Source organism: Artemia franciscana, chromosome 1 (genome assembly GCF_032884065.1).
Source record: "Artemia franciscana chromosome 1, ASM3288406v1, whole genome shotgun sequence".
Classification (NCBI taxonomy): Eukaryota; Metazoa; Arthropoda; class Branchiopoda; order Anostraca; family Artemiidae; genus Artemia; species Artemia franciscana.
The window spans coordinates 22,288,149-22,311,096 of record NC_088863.1 but is presented as its reverse complement, the minus strand read 5'-3'; the positions used below and the strand labels follow the sequence as shown (position 1 = coordinate 22,311,096).

General features: G+C 34.9%; 1 protein-coding gene across 2 annotated transcripts in view; it reads right to left on the bottom strand.

Moving 5' to 3' along the window:
* The window catches only part of LOC136026977 (protein-serine O-palmitoleoyltransferase porcupine-like), a 252,823-nt gene that overhangs the window by 142,292 nt on the left and 87,583 nt on the right, over positions 1–22,948 (bottom strand). For both annotated transcript variants that reach the window (XM_065703851.1, XM_065703860.1), the window contains one exon: positions 929–1,154. In XM_065703851.1, the coding sequence (XP_065559923.1) occupies positions 929–1,154 (226 nt within the window). The remainder of the gene's footprint in view (positions 1–928; positions 1,155–22,948) is intronic.

The following is a 22,948-nucleotide window of genomic DNA, read 5'->3' as shown; positions in this document are numbered from 1 at the left end:
GGGAAGTATGCATGCATTTTTCAGGTGGGAAGGAGAGGACAAATTTTCTGCTGGGGGAATTTTGCACGGTGAGAGTTTACCAAGGAGAAGAGAGTTTCCTGATGGAGAACTTTTCAGGGAAAATCTTAAACTGGGGGAATTCACCAGAATTCTTATATGAAATTCATTTTGTATGTCTTGCTTTCTTTTCACCGACTGAAGTTTATGCGTGGACATGTTAAGGACAATTGTCCGTGTTAAATTTTCACCCGGATTGAATTGTCCAGAGGATATTTCCATGGGGAATTTGTCCAGAGGATATTTCCATGGGGAGGGGAAATTTTCCGCTAGATTTTCTGGTATTATTTAATTAATAAGTTAAAAAACGATCAGAAATTAGATTAAAAAACAAGTTTTCTCGGCTCAAAGTAAGGAGCAACATTAAAATTTAAAACAAACTGAAATTATTACGGATATGAGGGGGTTTGGTACTCCTCAACGCCTTGCTCTTTACGCTAAAGTTTAAATTTTGTCCCAACTCTTCAAAAACGACCTCTTAAAGACAAGGATCGTATAATTAGAACAATAAGTAACTTTTTTTAAAAGTGCCGAAAAACTTTACCGTGAAGAGCGAGATGTATATGAGGGGGAAAACCCCCTCATATACATAATAACTTCTGTTGGTTTTAAATTTTAATGTTGCTCCTTATTTTGAACTGAAAAAACTTCCTTTTTTTATTTGATACAAAGGAAAGGATGCTGAGAATAAACGGTCTTAACAATAAAAAAAAAGTCATTTGCATTTGCAACTGTCCCCTCCTCCCCTTGAGAAATCCATTGGAAGCATAGAGTCTCTCGAAATTCTAGATATCTCTGAATGTCTTTCTAAAGAATGAACTATTTCCCCTTACAATCAGACAATGTTTCTTCAAAAGAAGTAATTACTCACGCCAAGCTTGTTGTGACCAATCATTGCATAATCACTAAATCTTGTCCAAGGACCGAATATAATAGTTCCGACGCAGAAGATATATCCAAAAAAATCCATAGGCATTGGGACAGAGAGCAGGTGGTTCGAATCGATGTCGAAACCAATCGATATCACTTTCATTGAAATTAGCATCTGGGCTCCCCGGATAGTGTGCCAATCTTGTGATGCAACAATAAATAGTTCGCTAAAATTGAAAATGCGATGAATGTATAAACAAATACGTTTACTCCCAAACTATCAGCTTGATCTATGAAAAGTGAAAAAAAGAAGAAAAACGCAGAAGAAAGGGGGGGGATGTTTTTGGTTTTAATGTACCTACTTTACATACTGAAAAGGTTAACACGGCAGAAACAAAGATACGTAGCCTTCGAGTTAGACATACTTTCAACAATAGAAAAACGTTAGTCACACAAAAAAAGGTGATTTCTTTTTTGAGCCGAGAGGAGAGGGAGGAGAAGAAGGGAGATTAAGAGAGGAGAGATATGGATAGAAAGGGGAGAGAGGAAGAGGGAGAGTGAGAGCGAGGGGAGAAGGAGGGAGGAAACAGAGAGCATTGAAAAGCCCATAATCGAAATTTGGAAAAAAAGGTAGCAATTAGACAAAAGGAAATGAGCGTTGTTAGTGTTCATGTGCTCTTTCGTACGTTATAAACTAGAGTTGACCAGCCAGAATTTCATAAAGAAAGACTTAACCAAACCTCTAAGTTTAGCAATAGAATACATGAATCGCCTTAATCCGTCATTATTTAAGTTTACAAATACCAAATTTCATGGTTTTGAACACACTATTTCTATACAAAGCGGCAAATCTGACATATTGTGTCTAAACCCATCAATACGCTTCACTTGATTGAGGGATTAGTTGTTTTCCTTCTTTACTTTTTCAGTACGTAGCAAAAGAAAGTAGACCACTTGATGACAATGGAAAAAAAAATCAGTGGATTTGGGATAAGAGGTCTACGAGAAGTAAAAGCTTACAAATACTATCAAAAAGAGCTGGAATATACAGAAACTAGACAATACGACAAGACAGTAAGATTTTATCTAGGCTATGCAAAGGAATATAATGGTTAAGAAAAAATGATATTCATCATGAACTTCACAATAAGAACAAACGAATACATAGATCCCCAACTGACATTTTAGGCAACAGATTGTCTTAGGCCGTGAAATTTCTAAGAATTGCTAAATTTCCCGGCTTATATTACATATTTTTACTTTCATACTACTTTTTTTTGTTACATAGGATGTACTAGTAGCAACAGCTTAGAGGAAATAATAGAAAAAAACCAGCCATATTCCCGAAAAAACAAATTCAGTTTCCTTTTGAAGGAGGGGAGGAAACCAAGACTTTTTGTATAGGGAATGACAAATAAAACCCTACGTTTAGTTATATACGCAGGAAAAAATCTTTCCTATATACCCCTCTTCCCAAAACTTTTGATTTTTATGGTCTTTTCCACAATGTCATACAGCTTCTATGTAAATACCATGTCTTAGCTATTCTGATCTAAGCCTCCCTCCTTGAAAAAAAAAATGTTTTGTGCTCATGTTTCTGTACTATAACATCTTTTAAAAAGAAACACAAATCATACATTATGACCGTCTTAAACAAATTGTTACAGTAAACTTAATCCTACTGAAGTTTTCCTCGCCCCATGGCCCATAGTCTGACCAGCACATAGCATGAAGAAATTGAACTTCTTCGACAAACGTGTTAAAAGGAGTAAAATTGAAACTAAGCACTCTTCATAGAGGAAAAACGATCACTCCTGGAAAAACCCTTCCCAGCAAAAACACGAAATTCCTTTTTTATTCCCTGGAACCATAATGTTTTTCCAAGGACAAAGGATAAAAATTACAATTGCAGCAAAGAATCAATCCAACTTTCATATGTCTATTTTCTCATCCCAAATTACACAAAAGTTAATTATAAACGCCGTTTATTCCGAGCTTAATCTCCTAGCAACATCGTATTTCCTGATCTTATGCGGGGAAAACGGTGTAGAATAGTAAAGACAGTTTTAATGAAATGTTTCCACGGAAATTATCATGTGATGCCAGAAAAAACAGAAAGTGATCTGTCCTTGGCCAAGCTGATGTAAAAGCACATTGTATTGAGGTGCGTAGGAACAGTGCTGGACACAAACCAAGAGAACAACGACCACCAACGCAACCTACTCAAATGTGTCGTTCCCTTGTTTATAGGCACGCCTTATATCAGGCGTTTCAAATTTACCAACGGTCAAGGGCAAACTATTTATCTTAATTTCATTTTTAACCTTAAAGGAGAAAAAAGTACAAAACATGAACGTGAATGTTTTGTGTTTTGTTATTACTTTCCGCAAGGGTCCATTGATTTGCGTGTAAATCAACCCAGTTCAAACCAACCAATTTAGCTCAATCTTGGTTCAACTTAACCCCCTCTACCTCAGCCCTTATTCAACATTACCTAACATAGTGCAAATGTTGAATTGGACTGCAGTTAACTTGAAACGGGGTTAAATTGAATGGGGGTGAAGTTGCATGGGGTTAATTTAAGTGAGGGTTGAATCACATGGGGGTTGAGTTGAACAGCGTTGAAGTAAATAGAGATTGAGCTACATGGAACTGATTTCGTTGCGTATCGTGATTTGTTTCTGTCGACTAACTGAATGAACACAATTATCCTCCTTATAACCAAGTATCGATAACTGAAACTTTGTTCTTTTCCTCAGAAAAATATTCGCTTCTGTCTATATATATATATATATATATATATATATATATATATATATATATATATATATATATATATATATATATATATATATATATATATATATATATATGCGTGTGTGTGTGTGTGTTTAGTGTTTATATTTGGAGTCAAAATTTGTTCATATTTTTGCAATAAATTTTTTAAGTAGGCCCAAAGTAAGGCAAAGAGAAAAAACGAGTTCGATAAAACATTTATAAGTGTGCAACTATCACTTTAATAGCAGCATTATTTAATAAACACAAAGTTCAAGTATGTAGTAAGATTCCCTCTCGCCTTTCAACGAAGTGAATGAGTTCTATTATATAACAGCTTGATTAAGTGGCTAAAATCGAAGTTTAGCACTTTTTTTTTTATCAAAGATATCATTTTCAGTTTTATATTTTGTTGCTAATTGCTGTGTCCACCGCAGCCATCATAAACACCAAGGTGATCTTGACATACTTATCCGGCAAATTTCATGAGTTTCATTAAATTGTACTAATTGCAAATAGTTAGAAAAAAGTAAGGAAATTAAAAAGAAAAACGTCTCAGTATTTGAAAGACCTCAATTAAACTTAAAAAAATCAAAACAGGATATTGGTTAAAAATCCACTTTTAACAGGCCTTAAATTATACCAGTTAATATTCCACCTACATAAACAAGTTCGTAAGTGTTTTGAAAAGTTGGTAATCTGTTTATATGTAAATGAAGTCAAAGAATAGACTCCACTCTAAGAGTCAAAACTATTTAATTATATAACAATTGCAGTTCTTGAAGAGCTAATTACTTCTACAGGAGCACCATTTCCTGAGAACAAGCGGGGTGAAAAAAACCTTGAAATCACATATTCCTTTTTAAATATATTTTTTCCCGAGCTTTCCGACCACATCTGTCTATTCCCAATTACATTGATTACTAACTGCCTGAGTGCAGGTAACTTAATACTTTGAGAACTTCAAATTTCTAGAGCAGAAAACCAAAGGATGAATTGCGATATGTGAATAATAGGCATGTTACCGTGTATAACCAAAATTTGGTTAATGTCGACATTCACCGGTGAATGTCCGATTTTTTTTTTTCTTTGCTTGAATTCAATTAGCTTCACGAGACAGCTTTTTCAATCTTAAGCAAGCTATGATGGTAAAAGTTATAGTTAGGTTAATTTGGTTATAGATATCAGAAATGGGTTAAAAGCCTAACCTAATCAAGCCTAATCTAACCTAGCCTGTCTAAGGGGCTAGACCTTCTGGTGCTCCTAAAAGCGACAAAGTCGGGGAGCCTATTGGTATCCAAAATGCATTAGAAAAAATATGTTTACTCCAGAAAACCTGAGATGTAGTTAACAATAGGAATATAGGGCAATGCTCCCCCTGTCGCATCTCAATTTTTTGCCCGGGACATACTATGAGAGTGATTTACATGTATAAAGCCCATTTTCACTCCATAAAAATAACAGTCGTGTCTTGTCTGATTTACAGCTAACAAGAACTACTCAGTGAAGCAAAAAGAATAGCTGATTTACATAACAAATTTATAAAAAAGGTCAACATAATTCAATCACCAGGTTTTGAGGAGCCAAAGTTCCAAAGGCCTTCTTTCCTGCGGGCGTAGGGGCAAGGCCTTAATGCTCTGAAAGTGATTTGTTTACAGAACACGGACATATACCGCTTGCAGCGAGGTATCCGCCATTTTTTAAGAGAAAAAGAAACCAGTGCTAAAACAATTATCAGAAAAAAAAGCAGCCCCAGGGGCGAATTTAATATTTTTATTGGGAGACAAGAAGGGTCCATATCCAGATAGTCAAGGGGCATGGAACATATAATAATTTCTTCCACCACATTATTGGGGGGAAACTGTCCCTCCTCCCCCCCAAAAAAAAACGACTCCCCTGCCTGTGTTAATATCAGATTGTTGATCCTACTTTTAGACTGAAAATGGAAAACATCACTTAAATAATATACTTCAGACCAGAGGATAGACCTCTAGCCAATTGAATTCACTCTTCTTCCTGTGTTTATTGACCAACTGTACTTTGCAAGCAAACCAAAAGAAACTTAGTAGCAATTACTTCGTCGCATACCACAATGGACTGCGTCCAATTGCAATTATGGACGTAATAAACTTAATCTAAACTTGAATCTAATCAAGGGGTAATTGTTTATCATTAGAATTAAATATAATACTTTTTAGACATGAAAATATATTAATTAAAAATAATTATTTAAAAAAATTACTTTTCATTTATTATAAAAATTCAATACCGTATGCATTTACGCAGATTATAAGATGGATCGGTCGAGGGAAAGGATGTGCCTCAATTAGTTTTCTGTTTTATTCAATATTCCACCAAAAGCAATTCAGGTGCCTCTGTATATTTAAGCTTCTTCCAATGAAATTTTTAAAATAAATTTACCAGATTGTTATATTTTGCATATTGTAACGTGGCTTTTACAACATATTTCAACTAGTTTATCGATGCTCGTGATGGATCAATTGATAAGAGTCTGCGTGGCCATTAGATGTATCTTCAGGATTTGTGCTGATTAGAAACAAAATTGAAATGAAACAAATGAAACAAAAATGAAACAAAAGAAAACTAGGAACTTGAAATTACGGTTATGTAAGGTTCGTTTTTACATTTTAATGTGTTTTGATCTTTTTTGTCCTACATAGCAAGAATAGCCCCCAATAGCATTGCCATGCCACTAGTTTTGACAATTGTTATTTCAGGGATGTAATTTACTATGGGGCAGGGGAGCAACTGCCCCCCAGACACCAGTTTGCCCCCCCCCACCCCCACCAGCTGAAGTTTAGCGTCTTCAAAAATCTTGATTGAACCCCCTCCCCCGAATGGGGTTAGATTGTCTTTCTTTGTTTTCAAATATCTGGGTTCTTTTCTTGAAAAAAAGTAAAAGATGGAAAAAATATGCTTCTATCCAATAATTTAAACACTTTCACACTCTCAAGCAGTATCTTTTTTTTATTTCCTAAATAATTCAAGCATCGACAAAACAGATCAGTTTTATTTAGTATACCTTTGCCTTTGTGGTGCTATATGGCTCAATTGTCATTTTTCACCGTAACTTTCATTTCACTTGGGAAAATCGGCTCCAACTTTGCCTCCCCCAAATTTCGACGAAATTACGCCACTGTGTCATTTCAACGCCATTCCAAATTTCAGTAGCTTTTGACCGACTCAGCTACACAAGCATCCCGGATGAATTCAATTAAGAGATCTTTTGTTTTTGGACTTGTGACACACAAAAAAGTAGCAAAGACTACTTCTGGAGTAGACTAAGACCGTCTATAATCGACAAAAACTGTAACCAATTCAGTTGGGTAATAAAGTTCATGACGGTTTTCCATCTACAAACTACATTTGTAGATGGAATAGCCTTAATTACAATAAGAATCAACCTCAATTTAATTAAAATAAATCTCTAGAACAGCTAGAAGTTGAAAATAATGGATTTTTATTCAAGTCTGCAATTAAGCAACATATTTAGCGTAGCTGTTCAATCAGTTGTAGTGTTTGTGACAACATTTGTAGTGTTTGTGACTTCCTGTTCAATCTATTTTTGAACAAGACAACAGGAATAGTTTAAGATTATTAAAATACTGTTGAGACTGACAAATTAGCTTAATTCGTCATTTCTGCATACTTATTTGAATACTCATAATGTGAACAAATTACGGAAAATTGACAAAGGTTATATTTAAGGCCGATTGTGGCTGTCATAATAAGGTGCGTCTCTAGAGTACAACATTTTAAGCGGAAGAGAAGACCACACCTTTTACACGATTCAAACTTTTTAACCTTTAGCATGCACATTTCCAAAGTCGCCCGAGTCACGATTTGTTTAATTTTAAATCTGGCATAAAAATAAAGTATAGTATAAAGGGGGTTGGTATCTCATAATTTCCAGTGAGTAGAATTGTCAATGTTTGTAAATATGAAAGACCTAGTGACCAGACATTTCCGCTGTCTGTGAGAATGGTCACCAAGTTCAGAGACAATAAAATAGAATAAAACGAACTTCCAACTACAATAATTAAACACTGTCATAAAACAAAGGAAAATCTTGACCGCGCAAACATTTATAGTGTTTTGACGTGTTTGAAAGGCACATCGGTCATAATGGTTTCGGCAGTTCAAATATTATACGAGAAACACTCGAGAAGTGAAGTTTGGTTAATGTTAACGAAATAATCAAAATTATGATGAAAATATAATAGTTTAGAAATAAATTTGGGCTATATATTTGCATATTAAGGGGATTGGGGTAAAGCATATCATAAAATACGTAACCTAAACAAACCTATTCTAACCTAACCTAACCAAAATACCAACTAAATACTTTAATAAAATATAGCAACAATATATTTTCCACACGAGCCGAAGCTAATTGCCTGGTATAAAGAAGTTGCTTGACCAGTTTCCTGTTTCATGTTCGCGTCATTTGTGATCCAAATCGTCAAGTGTTTCTCGTATACTACAAAAGTACCCTTGTTTATTCTATAAATTAACAAATAGTTGTTTCCCCAAATTCGCACCTGTACAGATGTCAAACTAAATTTCTACAATTATTGAATATATTTTGACAGAAATTTATTTCGTAATAAACCCACAAAAAACATTTCAAACATTTTATTTTTTTGCAGAAGCAACACTGGTTTTGTCCTGTTTTTTCTTTTTCTTTTTTCCTATGCCGTAAATTTCAGCTTATTCCGGAACAGACATCCATGGTTTTTACAAAACAGTGGATGTCTGAAAAAAAATATTGGCCCTTAGTCGAATTTATGAATACATTATTGCATTTTGAAAAGTCGTGTACAATTCTTGCCTGTTTTGAACGCCATTGCTGTTGCGACTTTGGTTAAATTTTGTTATTTTACTTTTTGCCTTTGGGACTGAGTAAGAGAAAAGGTATCACATGTGCCTTCTATACTTTTATAGTTCTTATAGTTCTTTTTATAGTTTTTATAGTTCTAAGGTGTATATAGTCTTATAGTTCTACAGGTCTAAGGAGCCACAAATTTTTCAATGGCTCTGCATCATTAACAGTGCATTTTTCAGAGCGTTAGTGTAACAACAGTAACAAGTAACGACATAAGAACGTTAGACTAAAGAGGAACAACAACAACATCCAACGGTAACAAGTAGATTCAAAGTTCTTCTTATTTTTTTTTATCCTAGGACCACGTTTTAACCCTATTTCAGCCTATCTTTAGTAATCTTTTGGCGATTGTGATCCGATGTCAAAGAAGTACTGGAACTAAATGAGAATTGAGAACGTCTGTAAGTACGGAGAACTAAAATCCCTAATGATTAGTACCAGCCGAAGCTCTGAATTCGAGAAAAATAGTAATACACCACTAGAAAAAAAAAACATTAAAATATAAGAAAAGTGTGGTTCAATCCCACTTTTAAGGGCTATAACGAGAGACAGATTGAGATGGCTAGGACACGTTCTAAGGATGGAGAAAGACAGATTGCATAAGATTGTGCTTTTCGGCCAACTCACTAGGTTAAACAAAAATCAGGTCGTCCTTTCTGGGAGGGTGTAAAGATGGAGGTTTTGAATAGAGTAGGATAGAGGAGGAGTGTGCGTAGCCATGTTGAGTAGTTAGTAGTAGTAGTAGAAAAAAACATTTCATGATACCTTGCTGCTGTGGTGAGTTAATAGTAGTAGTAGTAGAATAATCATAGTACAACCGTTAGATACCTCTTTTCAGTTTCATAGTCATTTTGCCTTCATTTTTTCTATTCTAACAAGAGGAAATCGTGTAAATGATCTAGTCCGTAACGGATCAGTTTTAAAACAATAAAACCTATATTGTTAAATAAAAAGTTTTGCAGGAAGCAATTATATGTCAATTCCATTTCTTTTAGAATATATTCGGATGCAAATTAATCTTGTCACAGATGCAATTTAAGAGTCGATGGTGTGGCTTTGCAATGGCAGCTCAATTAGGGGGGGGGGGAATTATTTTCGATGTGATAACCTTAAGTTCCAGGAATTCTTGAAGATGGCTGAATCGTTCAGGTTTGTACATATTTTAAAAGGCGCAAGGAGGAATAGAAACTTAGGCGTTTTTTTTTGGTTTGGGGTATATTTCTTTTTATGTTATTTATTTTGTCCCCATCCGGGTATAATATATTTTTAATATTATAATGCAATTCTAGAGAGGCATGATGAGGGAAGGGAATTTGCACATAGGTTGCGAAATTTTCGCTTTCATTAATTCTAAAATAAGGGACCGGAAAGCTTCTGTAACAGGTTCACCAATTACCAAATAAATTTGCTTAAGAACAGTGTCAATACTCAAAGGTATCTTTCAGCCATTAAATAAATAAAAACAAGTATTTTTTAATGAGCGACATTAAAACTTACGAACAGAAATTACTCCTCATATGAAAAGGGCTTTTTCTCCTCAACGCCCTGCTCTTTACGCTAAAGTTTGACTCTTTCTCATAACCCTACTTTTTAAAACAGTAAAAAAAACTTTAGCGTAAAGAGCGGGGCGTTCAGGAGGAAAAGCTCCTTTCATATAAGGGGTAATTTCTGTTCGTTTTAAGTTTAATGTCGCTCCTTACTTTCATTAAAAAAAACTTGTTTTTTTTCAATTTAATTTCCGGATGTGTTTGTATTAATGCATGTTATGATCTTCGCTCTCCGCACAAAAAAAATTAAAACGAAATTTGCATATTTTTTTTTTTTTTTTTTTGGTTAAATGGCTTTCTCATTGTTTTATTCGGAAGATTTTGAGATAAAAGGAGCGAAGGAGGAGGCCTAGTTGCCCTCCAATTTTTTGATTACTTAAAAAGGCAACTAGAACTTTTATTTTTTTACGAACGTTTTCATTAGTAAAAAATATACGTAGGCTAACTTACGAATTAACTTACGTAACGAACTTCTATATTCGTATGTTTTTACTGCGTATATGAGGGGTTCACCCCTCGTCGATACCTCGCTCTTTACACTAAAGCTTAAATTTCGTCCCAATTCCTTAAGAATGACCCCTGAATCACAATCGCTGTAGAATAAATAGTTGAAATTAAAATAAATAGTTGAAAATATTTTTGCATAAAGAGCGAGGTATTTCGAGGCGGTAAACCCCCATATGCGTAATGATTTCTGTTCGTTTAAGTTTTAATGCTGCTCCTCACATTCACTAGAAAAAACTTTTCATATTTATTTTTTCATTGTTTTTTTAAATAATGCTAGAAAACCCTGCGCCCCCTTCATTGAAAGTCTCTTCCCCCATGACAAATTCCTCCCTGGAAAGATCCTCCCACGTAACCCCCTCCCCAAAAAAAAACCCAAAAAAAATTCAAAACGTCTGTACACTTCCCAGTAACCATTACTCCTGGGGAGTAAGTTCTCCTCAAAGACATAGTAATTAGGTCTTTCGACTATGGTAAATAAAATGACTACCTTAGAATTTGGATCCGGTGACTTTGGGAAAAAAATGAACGTGGGAGGGGGCCTAGGTGCCCTCCAATTTTTGATCACTTAAAATGGCACTAGAACTTTTAATTTCCGTTAGAATGAGCCCTCTCGCGACATTCTAGGACCACTGAATCGATACAATCACCCCTGGGAAAAAAAAACAACAAAAAAAAAAACAACAAATAAACACGCATCCGTGATTTGTCTTATGGCAAAAAATGCGAAATTCCACATTTTTGTAGATAGGAGCTTGAAACTTCTACACTTAAGATCTCTGATACACTGAATCTGATGGTGTGATTTTCGTTACGATTGTATGAGTTTTAGGGGGTGTTTCCCCCTATTTTCAAAAATGAGGCAAATTTTCTCAGGCTCGTAACTTTTGACAGGTAATATTAATCTTGATGAAATTTGTACATTTAAAATCAGCATTAAAATGCGATTCTTTTGATGTAACTATTGGTATCAAAATTCCGTTTTTTTTTATAGTTTCGGTTACTATTGAGCCAATAGTTCGTTACCACGAACTCTTTGATTCAAAGTTAAACTAATGTATCTACACTCGGTCTCACTACAGAAGGTAAAAAAATGAAATAAAATATTAAATCTTTGTTTGTGTATCGAGTCTTTACTATAAGCTTAGGATACTTCTTGTAATCCAGTAAGCAGTCATTTGGGTTGAATTTTAAAAATTGTAATTTGGTCATATGGAACAATTACAAATTTACTGAAACTTCAAAAAAATAATGTTCTGCTCTCATATAAAGGGATATAATTTATATACTTAAGAAACCGTATTAGGTCTATCGTTCACTTTAACTAACAATATACAGCTAATGATTTGGCTATTGGTTCTTTTGAAGGAGTGGAAGGCGTAGTTTTGAAGGAGTGGAAGGCGTACTGGAGGAATGTGTAAGTTATGAGTAGCTGATTCACCAAACAAAATTACAAAAATTCACCAAAGACTTAAAAAGTAACAAAAAAAAAATATTGAAAAATAAACTATGTGTCACTAAATACACAAAAATTAAAAAAAATGTTCTGGTTATCCTCAAAAAATGAAATTTTTCAAAACTGAAAATAAAAGCCTCTGAAACTACCAAAAAATGAAAACTCGTTTAAACTTCCTGATAATCATGGCGATGTTCACATTGAAGATTCCAGTGTGATAAAGGTCTTTGAATAATTCTAAAATATAACACGACCGCCCAACTTTCATCTTCAGTCTCAAAAAGTTAAATTTTTCCTGGTAGAAGGAAATTTTTTTTTTTTTTAATGTACAATGTGTTCAGCGTTAAAAAATAATTTAAATAAATCGATGTAACTCAGTGGAGGGGGTCCAAATCGGATGCGATTTTCAGACCATACAACAGTTGTCCAGACACCACTTTTTTTTTCATTGAAAATTGCTTAAAGGCAATATATTGCTGAAAAGATAAGTAAGAGAGTCCACGCAATGTTCACGATTTTTTGTGTACTTGCAACTCAAATATAAACATTGCAATAAGAGACACAAGCCACTTAGCAACACAATAGTCTATGTTAAAGACTTAAAAAATATGCACTTTCGCTATTGTTGCCAAGTGATTGTTGATGACTCGCGGGGAAATTGGAAAAGCAGAAACCATTGTATTTGTATTTAAAAACGCAACATTTGTACAAACGCAAACTTACAGACATTTTGTTCGACAGGAATAAACCAAAATAAATTGGTAACTGGGCAAATTTCTAAGATTTAAATAAAAATTAGAATAGTTTCTGTGCTAAAAATATAATCTTTTTGTCTCTATAAATAAGTTACTACGCCAAATGATCCGTTATTGCAACTTATCTTTGACAACGTACATAATTTCCCACCAGCGAGATGAGGGATTAAAGTATGTTGATAGGAACAAGTTCGAATTTAATTAAAAGACAGGATAAAAATATAAAGATCCTCCTGAGCCATTGCTGGCGCATAGGGCGTTTAGTTGACGTTTCAGTTGCTGAGTGTTTTTTACAGGGACAAGTAGCAGGCTTGTCGCCCAACATTAAAAGACAGGGATTACTTAAAACAATACATTTTTAAAAACTAAGCACTATATTACTGTACACTGGACTTTATTTAAAATAGACAGGATTTTCTTAAATTCTCAATAGTAGGCTACTCCTGGTTGTGCATGGTTGTAAGCAGAATAACAATTTAATGGATAGTTTCAATAATTGTTGGTACAACGCGTAAAGGATATAGCTGTTTCAAAACAATCTTCCAGTGCCGAATGCATAATTTTGTCTGGGGCGAGGGGAGGGTACAAAAACAGAACTCGACAAAAATTTGTCTCAACGCCGTTTCCGCCTGGATACAACCTAACGTACAGACCCCAGCCTTATATCAAGGTAATGGTTCCTTGTCCGGATAAGGAAATGCCCATCTAAACTTTGTCAAATAACAAAGATGTAAACATTTATTTGCAAGAAACTCAGGAAAACAAGAGCTAAGAGCTCCCAGGGTATAACTTATAACCCTTACCCTGAAGGCTGTGGATTTTTTTATCCTCAAAGACATAACTTCCAGACCTTTCAACTACGTTGAACAAAATGGCTATCTCAAAATTTTGATTAGGTGTGTTTGGGAAACGGTGGGCGTGGGTGGGGGTTAGTTCCCCTCTAGTCACTTTTGGTTATTAAAAAGGGCACTAGCCCTTTTGATTTTCTATCGAATAAGCTATCTCTCAAGTTTCTACGACAACAAATGGCCATCTTAAAATTTCTATCAGACGCATTTCGGGAAAATACGAGGTGTGTGTGTGTGGGGGGGGGGTATCCACCCTCCAATCACTCTGAATATCAAAAAGGGCACTAAAAATCCTGATTAGAAATCCAATGAGCCCCCTCCAAAGTTTATACGATCACCCTTAAACACCCAGAGGGCATAACTTATACCCCTTGCTCTGAGGGCTTTAGGGGGGATGTTATCCTCAAACACATAATTTCCGGATCTTTCAACTACGTTGAACAAAATCAAAATTTTGATTGAATGTGTTTGGGGAAATGGTGGGCGAGGGAGGAGGATTAGTTGCCCTCCAGTCACTTTTGACTATTAAAAAGGGTACTAGCCCTTTGAATTTCCAATCGAATGAGTCCTTTTTGAAGTTTCTCCTTCAACTCTTTCGATACGAAGTGCCCTGGTCTAAACGAAAAAAAAAAAAATAATAATACAATGTGCCCACACCGCTCTTTACTTAGGCAGCGGTATTGCGCTGCCTATGATGATAGAGACAGAGATTTTCATATGCCAGTAACCTATTATGGATAACCTAACACGATGAGCTTTACGTATTTGGAATTGGCATAAAAATTATGTTCTTTTGAAGTATATTTTATTATAAAACTTTTATTTATAGAGTTTCAGTTACAAATGACAGGGGTTGCTCTTTATTTAGGGTTCATAACCACGAAGGGTAAGAAAACTTTGAGACTGTTCACAATTTATCAGTAAGCATTCGCAGAACTTCCGGTTTCCTCAATATTAGCGTTGTTTATTTGTTGTTGTTTTTTTTTTTTTTTTTTTTTTTTTAGAAAGAAGTGTTACAATCCCTGATCTTTATTTATAAACCTCTGGATTCGTTCAACGGTTGATTAAACTGTTTAGACATATTTGTCAAACAGTTCATCATATTCTTGTATTGAACTAATTTGATAAAACTGTCAGATTCGTTAAGAATTGCCATTTTTAGCTGAGGTTCCCTCTCAGCATTTTGGAAAGAAGCAAATCTTCGTTTTAATTAGCTGCTTCTGTGGATGACAGCACAATTTGCTAAGGTTCTTTAAAAGTCAGAGAAAACATGAGTCTATTACTAATCAATGTTCTAAAATTAATTTTACAGCAGCTTTCGAAGGAATATACAAGACATCTCATCACTCTTGGTGGGGGCTCAAGAGCATCTCCTGGACCATTATTCTTGTGGCCATTCAAAATGAAAAAGACTTGCAAGATAAAATTAATCTGATACATTCAAAAGTGGCAAATACTACAATGTGAGTGCTATGAAACTTACAATATCTTTTCTTTCCAAAGATATTGCTGACCAAATTATCTGAGAATAACCTTCTAGACTGAGAATAATCTTCGAACAAACTATAGCTATGATAAGCTTCCATTCACTTAAACGCCGCTACGACTTGTTTTTACCACTAAAGACTGGATTATTTCAGTCATCGGTTTGTAAGAGTCGCCGTAGTTATTGGTCTCAATGTGAGGTGAAGGTTCTATATAATGAATCAGACGTCCTGCTAGCATGAGAAAGCAAAATTACTAATCATAAATAGATTCTGGTCCTTTTGCGGCAAAAGTCCAATCAGACACGGATTTACGCACGATATCAAGGGGGTAGCAACTTTGTCGTTATGCCTTTAAAAGGAATAAACTTGAATGCATATAGTATTTAGGGCAAGAACTATAGTACTGCATATAGCATATTACAAGCTCTGACAGTAACACATTTAGCATATCGAATCATAAGAAACGAAGCCAATTCTAAAAAAAATATTTTAGCACGGCACTTACAAGAGGGAAGATGTAAATCATTCTTGATGTTATGGTGATGACACCCCCCCCCCGCAATATGCAAATCTTTTACCAGTAGCAGCCCAAAATCTAAAGTTGGGATTCATGGGACGTAAGCACTGATAGACTTAAACGTTTTCAAGTGAATTTTTTAGAATGACAACTCTTGCTGTCGTCGGCAACAAACAAAGGTGACTGTTACTCAGTTTCGTAATAATCAATTAAAGAATCATGACACCAAACACGAGCGTAAAACCCGGCCTAAAACTTTTTTGTATTTTGTTTTCATTCCTCTAGTCCTGGCTTCGTACCCTTCATGGCTCTTGCGTACCAAGGGCGTATCGAGGATTTTTGTTCAGGGAGGGGGGGGGGGCAGAGAATAAAAAAAAATGCATCAATATTCGTTTATATATATATATATATATATATATATATATATATATATATATATATATATATATATATATATATATATATATATATATATATATATATATATATATATATATATATATATATTTATTACGTCGTTACAAGTCTGGCAAATCACAAGGAGGGGGGCAATTCCAGTAACAGCCCCCTGGATAAAGCCCTTCTGCGCACTCACACATTGCAAGAGAAATATTGTGCTGGCACTCAATCCGGATATTGTTCATTTTATAAGACTCTATTGGGATTTTAATTTATAAGCACAAAAAACAGTAAATAGGTGCTAAGCCCTATAAATAAACGAATAAAAGTTCAATTAAAGTCAAATACCCAAGCGTTCTCACATACCCAAGCCCAGTCACTATATCTCCCAGTTAACTTCAGTTATTTCTCTCTCACAGATTTAAATTACAGTTTTATTCATTTTCCCCTTAATCTAAACGTGAGAAGTCACAAAATAAATCTCAAATACCTTACAAATGAGGATGAAAACCCCAAAACGTACCGCAGTGATTAAGAAAACGATTTGAAATTCTGCTGGATGAGTGTAATGGATTATTTTAGTTCGCTACGGACAATCAAGAAGAACTAACCCCAGATATCCCTCTATCTTAAGCAAGCCATCCATGTGTATGCTTCCTGCCTTGTAGTAAGCTGACGAGGGTTGAGATTGGATCGTAAAAGGCACAGATATTGGATACTGGAAACGAAGTCATACCTGTTAGGCCCTGGGGCCTAAAACAAAAAATCTATGCTATACTTATGGCAGTGCCGACAAAAGCAGCAGTAGCGACAAGAGAAAACTCTTTTAATGTTTGTGAAATACATCATTTTATGTTAAAATATACTGCAATATAGTTAAATTCATTCGTTGGTTAGAGAAATAAAACAAACACTAAAGGGCATTGGCTTTTTACGACTTCGAGATCTTTCATAGGGTTACATTGGTAAATGGGTCGGCCAACGTTTAAAAAAAATATATAAAGAACACAGTATACAACCTATATTTTTCAGGCTTTCGAGTTCAATGCAGCAGATTTTGCTATAGCTTGGGTTAAACTGATGGTTTAAGTTCGATAAATGCATTGACGTCTCCTTAAAATCTCTCCCTTTCAAAAATTCGACATGTACCGCCGTTTTGTATATATTCCAGTAACTTTAAAGCATCTTGTTTCATCATAAAATTTGCTTTGATTTAAAGCGGAATAAAACACCAACAACTTTGAAGCCTTTAAAACAATTTAATTCTTTCTACAAGAAGGAAAACTTTACTCTCTTTGGAAGTATCATTTGTCTGCAGCTTTCCCATGAATAGGAGATATTGACAATCCTCGGAGCTTGATTTCCTTGTGTCTAGACAGTATTAAACAACCAAGAGCAGATAGGGGTGAAACGCATTAGTCTCTCAATGATAAAAATATAAAGAGAGAAAAACATACAGAGATGAAGTCATGAGAGATACTGAGAGAGAGAGAGAGAGGAAAAGAAGGATACAGAATGTGCATCGACACAAGAACACAAATATTGCATATGAATATATACCATTTCCCCAGGCACCTAACACCCTTGGAGTAAGTAGAAAATCAAGAAACAATCTTTCAGCCTTCCGGCTAAGAAATATTTAGCTTTCTATACGTTCGACAGGCGCCCTAAGTCCTGGTGACAGAGTGTCTTTGCCAAAAAACGACCCCAACACGGTATTACACAGATATTTGCTGTCATCAATAACTTTTGCAAGAAAGCAAAGGTCCGATATTCTTTTGGGCGAGAAGGAGCCCGAATATGCCTGTATTCACCAAGTAAAGTTCGCCTTTGGTTTCAGTATTGTAAGACTGCCTTACAGCTCTAGCAGTAAGTCACGACTTAAGGGAAACAGTGTCTCTAGTTCATGCGTCTGCCACCACTAGTCTTACTTCTTGTTGACGAGTATCAGAGTAAGTGCCTTGATTGGCTATATGAAGTTATAGAAAAGCAACTTTTGTTATTGTCATTTTTCTCTGGCGTAGTGTTACCAAGTTCTCTGATTTTATCAAGGCCGGACAGATTACGTTACCTCCAGGTACAGGAAGAGCAAAAATGACTTTGGCCAATGGCTCAGCTACTTAGAAAATGAGAATACTTTCCTCTTGAATTCGGGAAAATAAACAATATTCTGTTTAGTAAGAGCATTTGATGAGTAAAACCTATCTGGAATCAAGATTCTGTTGTGCGAGAGAGTTGATTGTTTTCAACTGTCTCGTTTGGCCACATGACCAGTTGTGGCGTGAAAATTACGAAAAGCAACATTGTTTCTAGGTTTCATACAAACTGTCAGCTTGTCTAAGGTGACAAACGCGAATTTTAAGTGGAAAATGCTATCACGGTGCACCTACAGAACTTCTTTATCTGGAAAGAGGAGCAAAGGTACTTGACTATTTTTAAAGGCATGTAAATGATATTCCCCTCGATGCATAGGGTAGCTACTTTGATGCAACAGGGTCCGGGCAAAAATTTTTCTAGCGGCCACAGGGTTCATACACTTTTCTTTTACAAGAGACGACAACATCGGGTCTCTTATATTTTGAAAAGTAAATTTTTGCTATGTATAGTTTAATATATATATATATATATATATATATATATATATATATATATATATATATATATATATATATATATATATATATATATATATATATATATTCATGATATATATATATATATATATATATATATATATATATATATATATATATATATATTCATGATATATATATATATATACATATATATATATATATATATATATATATATATATATATATATATATATATATATATATATATATATACATATATATATATATACATATATATACATATATATATATATATATATATATATATATATATATATATATATATATATATATATATATATATATATATATATATATATATATATATATATTGATATTCATCGCTGAAAGTTTAAGAAAATATAAAAATGTGCTTTGTTTTCAGCACAAACGACCCTTGATCATTTACAGTAATTTCTGTCCGTTTTGGGTTTTATTTATATACTGAGGGTGATTTATGCTAGTTTTACGCTGTGATAATTATTTGACTTCATTTTTGCTCGTCTTTGACTACACGAAGGTCTTTATTTTGTCGAAAAAAGATTTTATAAAATTAATTTCCCCCTATAAAACCGATGCTCTCTCGTCGCTGCCAAGTTTAAAGAACTAACCTCATATTTCTTATTTGTAAACTTGATGCCTTTAATAACCTTGCCCATTCCTGAGATGTTGCAGATACGCCCTTTTGACAGCCTGGTTGCACGTAGTGTCTTTTGATTTAGTTCAACATCCCCCTCTTCATATCCTGAAAAATTCAACTTAATACCCTTAGCCGTTCCTGAGATATCGCAGATACATCCTTCGAACAACCTTGGATGCACATCATGCCTTTTGATTTTGTTCAACATCCCCAACGTAAAATCCTTATATGTTCCTGAGGTATTGCAAAGACACATTTTTGACAATCTGGGCAGATAATGTGTCTTTTAATTTAGTTTTAATTCCCCATCAACTTTACCTGACAGTTTCAACTTCATGCTGTGTTCCGTTCCTGAGTTATTGCATCTATGCCATTTTGACAACCAGGATGCACCTAAATTCTTTTGATTTAGTTCATCAGTGGTAGCAGTAGCAGAAGCAGAAGCTGCAGTAGTATTCCGAGTCGCAGTAACAATAATAGTAACAGTATAAATGGTCAGAAGTAGTTACAGTCACAACATTATAAAGGAGAATATTTTGTTAGTGTATTTTGTTTTCAGTAAAGTGCAGGTTACACTCTGTCCTTAGGAAGACTTGGGCTCCCTGAAAATGTATATAGCTACAGTTTATAGGGGCGAGGGGCACGAGGAGGATTTGAGATTCAATCCGAATTATACTTACTATTAAAAAAAAGGCTCAAATTTTTATGCATAGATAACCAGGGTTGCCAACTGTAGCACAAAAGTGCTATTTTAGGACTATTTTTATTGTCTGTAGCACGTGCTCATGGTTGCTAAAATGTGCTAAAATAGCACTAAAGTTCTATTTTTGCACTACTACAGTCAATTTTTCAACCATAGCACCGAAAATCGCATAACACAAATTTGGGCAAATCTAGCACTTTAGGACTTGACCGTGGTTGGCAACTTTGCAGATAACATCAGTATATAATATTAATATAAATTTAAGAAGACAAACACACATCACTAAGCTAAACTACTGCGTAGTTTAGCACTGGGTAAACGAACCGGTAAGTACTGGGTTCGAACCTCTCTCCCCCTCCAAAAAAAAGTTCGACTCGTAAAATGGTTACAAAAATAAATGTAAAAAATTTGATGTGTTTTTTAAAGTTTTTTCTTGTGAGACCCCCTCCCCCAAAATAAATACCCCCTGAACAAAAATCATGAATGCACCCTTCCCTTCAGGGTGGTTTTCAATTTGAGGAACAGGAAAGTCTGTGGAGCCAAAATCAGGACTATGTGGATGCTGTGAGAAAGTTACAGCTCCTATTTCTGTTCGTTTTTGGGTCTCAAAATCTCATTTATTCACTGATAGCGATTTCTATTTATTTTAAGTTTGTAATAATGTTCAACTCTGAATAATTCGATGTCCTTTGGATGCTGGACTATTCGTTGCTTTATATCTGAATTTTTTTTTTATATTCTGCCGACTCTTTTTACTGTGAAGGGCATTGAGACAGGCTTGGTTATAAGTTAAAATTCATTCATTTCTATCTATACTATCCTTTTGCATCAGTGCTCTAGCTGCTTGTTCCATTCAAAAAATTTCAGCCTGGAATACCGTATCAAAACTACATCTCTTTATCTAGACTAATTATCTCTTTATCCAGATCGGGTGTATTCTAGTATGCTAGTGTATTCTAGTAGTGTATACTAGTATATTACTATTCCAGTTCCAAATTTTCCATCATATCCAGATCCCTTTGTGAACCAAATTATCGCGTTGCTTTTATGGAGCAGCTCTACCTTCTATTCCTTTACCTTCACATCCTTTACGGCAGTCGGAAACTGCCTCTCAGTTTTGATTGTAATGTCACAGGTTTTTGATAATGTTATCCTTAGATATCTGCAGTCATCTGCATTTAAGCATCCTTATGTTGCAGATGTCAACATGCCTTTTGATTTTCCCCTTAGTATATGCTGCCTGTTTATCCACTGGCGACTAATCAACAGTCTCAAAGCGCTTTTTTACAACTTGTTGTCTAGAAAACTTTCTAGAGGTTTAGTCATCGGGGTTATTGCGTAATCGTTCCATGGTATGCTGACGTCCCCATTAGGTACACTAGTCTTTGAACCATTATCAAAGGGGTAATGAAGCATTAAATCTGAGACGAATCGACAGATGTAACTGTTCCGTATGACAGAATCGGTCTGATTACGGTCTTATATAGGTGCGTGGTCTTTTTTGGACCTAGGCCCTAGTTCTTTCCACCATCGGATGGCAATGTATTATGACAGCTGTGGCTTTCCGTGTTTTCTCTTAATGAGCTTTCCAGCTTAGCTGATTGTCTAACATGATGCCAGGACGTTTTACCTGCCCTAACAGTAGGCTCATACGTTTTTAGTGCGACATGTTGTCGCCCTAAGGCAAAATGCTGCTTTGTTTTTTGGATAATCTGTTATATTGTTCTCTCCTGGAGTTATGAGTAGTTTATGTTTTGTGGCCATATTGCAATGGCTACGTTAAATATCACCATTTACGGCATATGCTGAGATACTTGTGGGAAAATGTGGGATGAACTTGTGGATCTCTTCCAAGCCTATCTCTTGGAGGTCAATGCACTACCGTCTACTCTTACGTCCGTGCCTTCAGCGAACATTAACAATCCTGACAGGACATCCCGTGGTTAAAGTCTAAGAACCATATTCCTGGATACCTTGAAAATAGGAAGATAGGGGAGTTCCCCAAATTTTGGTGGAAGAGATCCCTACAAGTACATTTAATCAATCATGGCCTAAAATTGTATTTTACTGTGACTGAAGATCAACAGCATGATAATACTGTGATTTGAATGTCTTACAGTATTAAGTGATTCAAAAATAACTTGGTAGACTATATCCTATTTTATTTATTTGCAGCAATCGTAACTTTCAAGTATATGGCGCAAGATGAAAGAAAAAAAGACACCACAATTTTTTTTTTTCCAGAATAGGTATGATAACGCCACGGGAAAACACGACGCCAGACTTGATATAAACAGCTGAGCAAAAAGCAATTGCATGTAGGCGTTCTTTAATTCTGTCACGAGAGATTTTTTTCCTAATCCAATGCGTCTGTAACCTGTTCTATTTGGAAGCAGATTGAACTGTCAGCATGAGTGTTTTTCAACGCCGGAACAACCAATTCTAGGTTATTTGGAAAAAAATAAAGAACTGTTAAAATTAGAGATAACGTAAAAAAGGCAAGGGTGTGCGCTGCTTTAAACACATTTCTAGCTGATGATGTAAAGTTCAAACATAGTAATAAGTGATACAAGTTTCGTCATTCAATTGCTCTGAAATTAAGTAGGAGCTACTGATAATAGAGCCAAGTCAACTATTTATTCCTTCACTTTATACATTCTTGAATTGTCAATATTTAATAATTATTACCGGTATTCTGTTATTACTATTTACATTGATAATGATAAATATTAACGCTATTAATATTTAACGTGAAACAAAATAAGTTCAACTTAAAAATTTGAACATAAATTGATAGTGTTCTTAAGACGTACATACTTCGTATAATTCAATAGAACAGCAGCCCCAG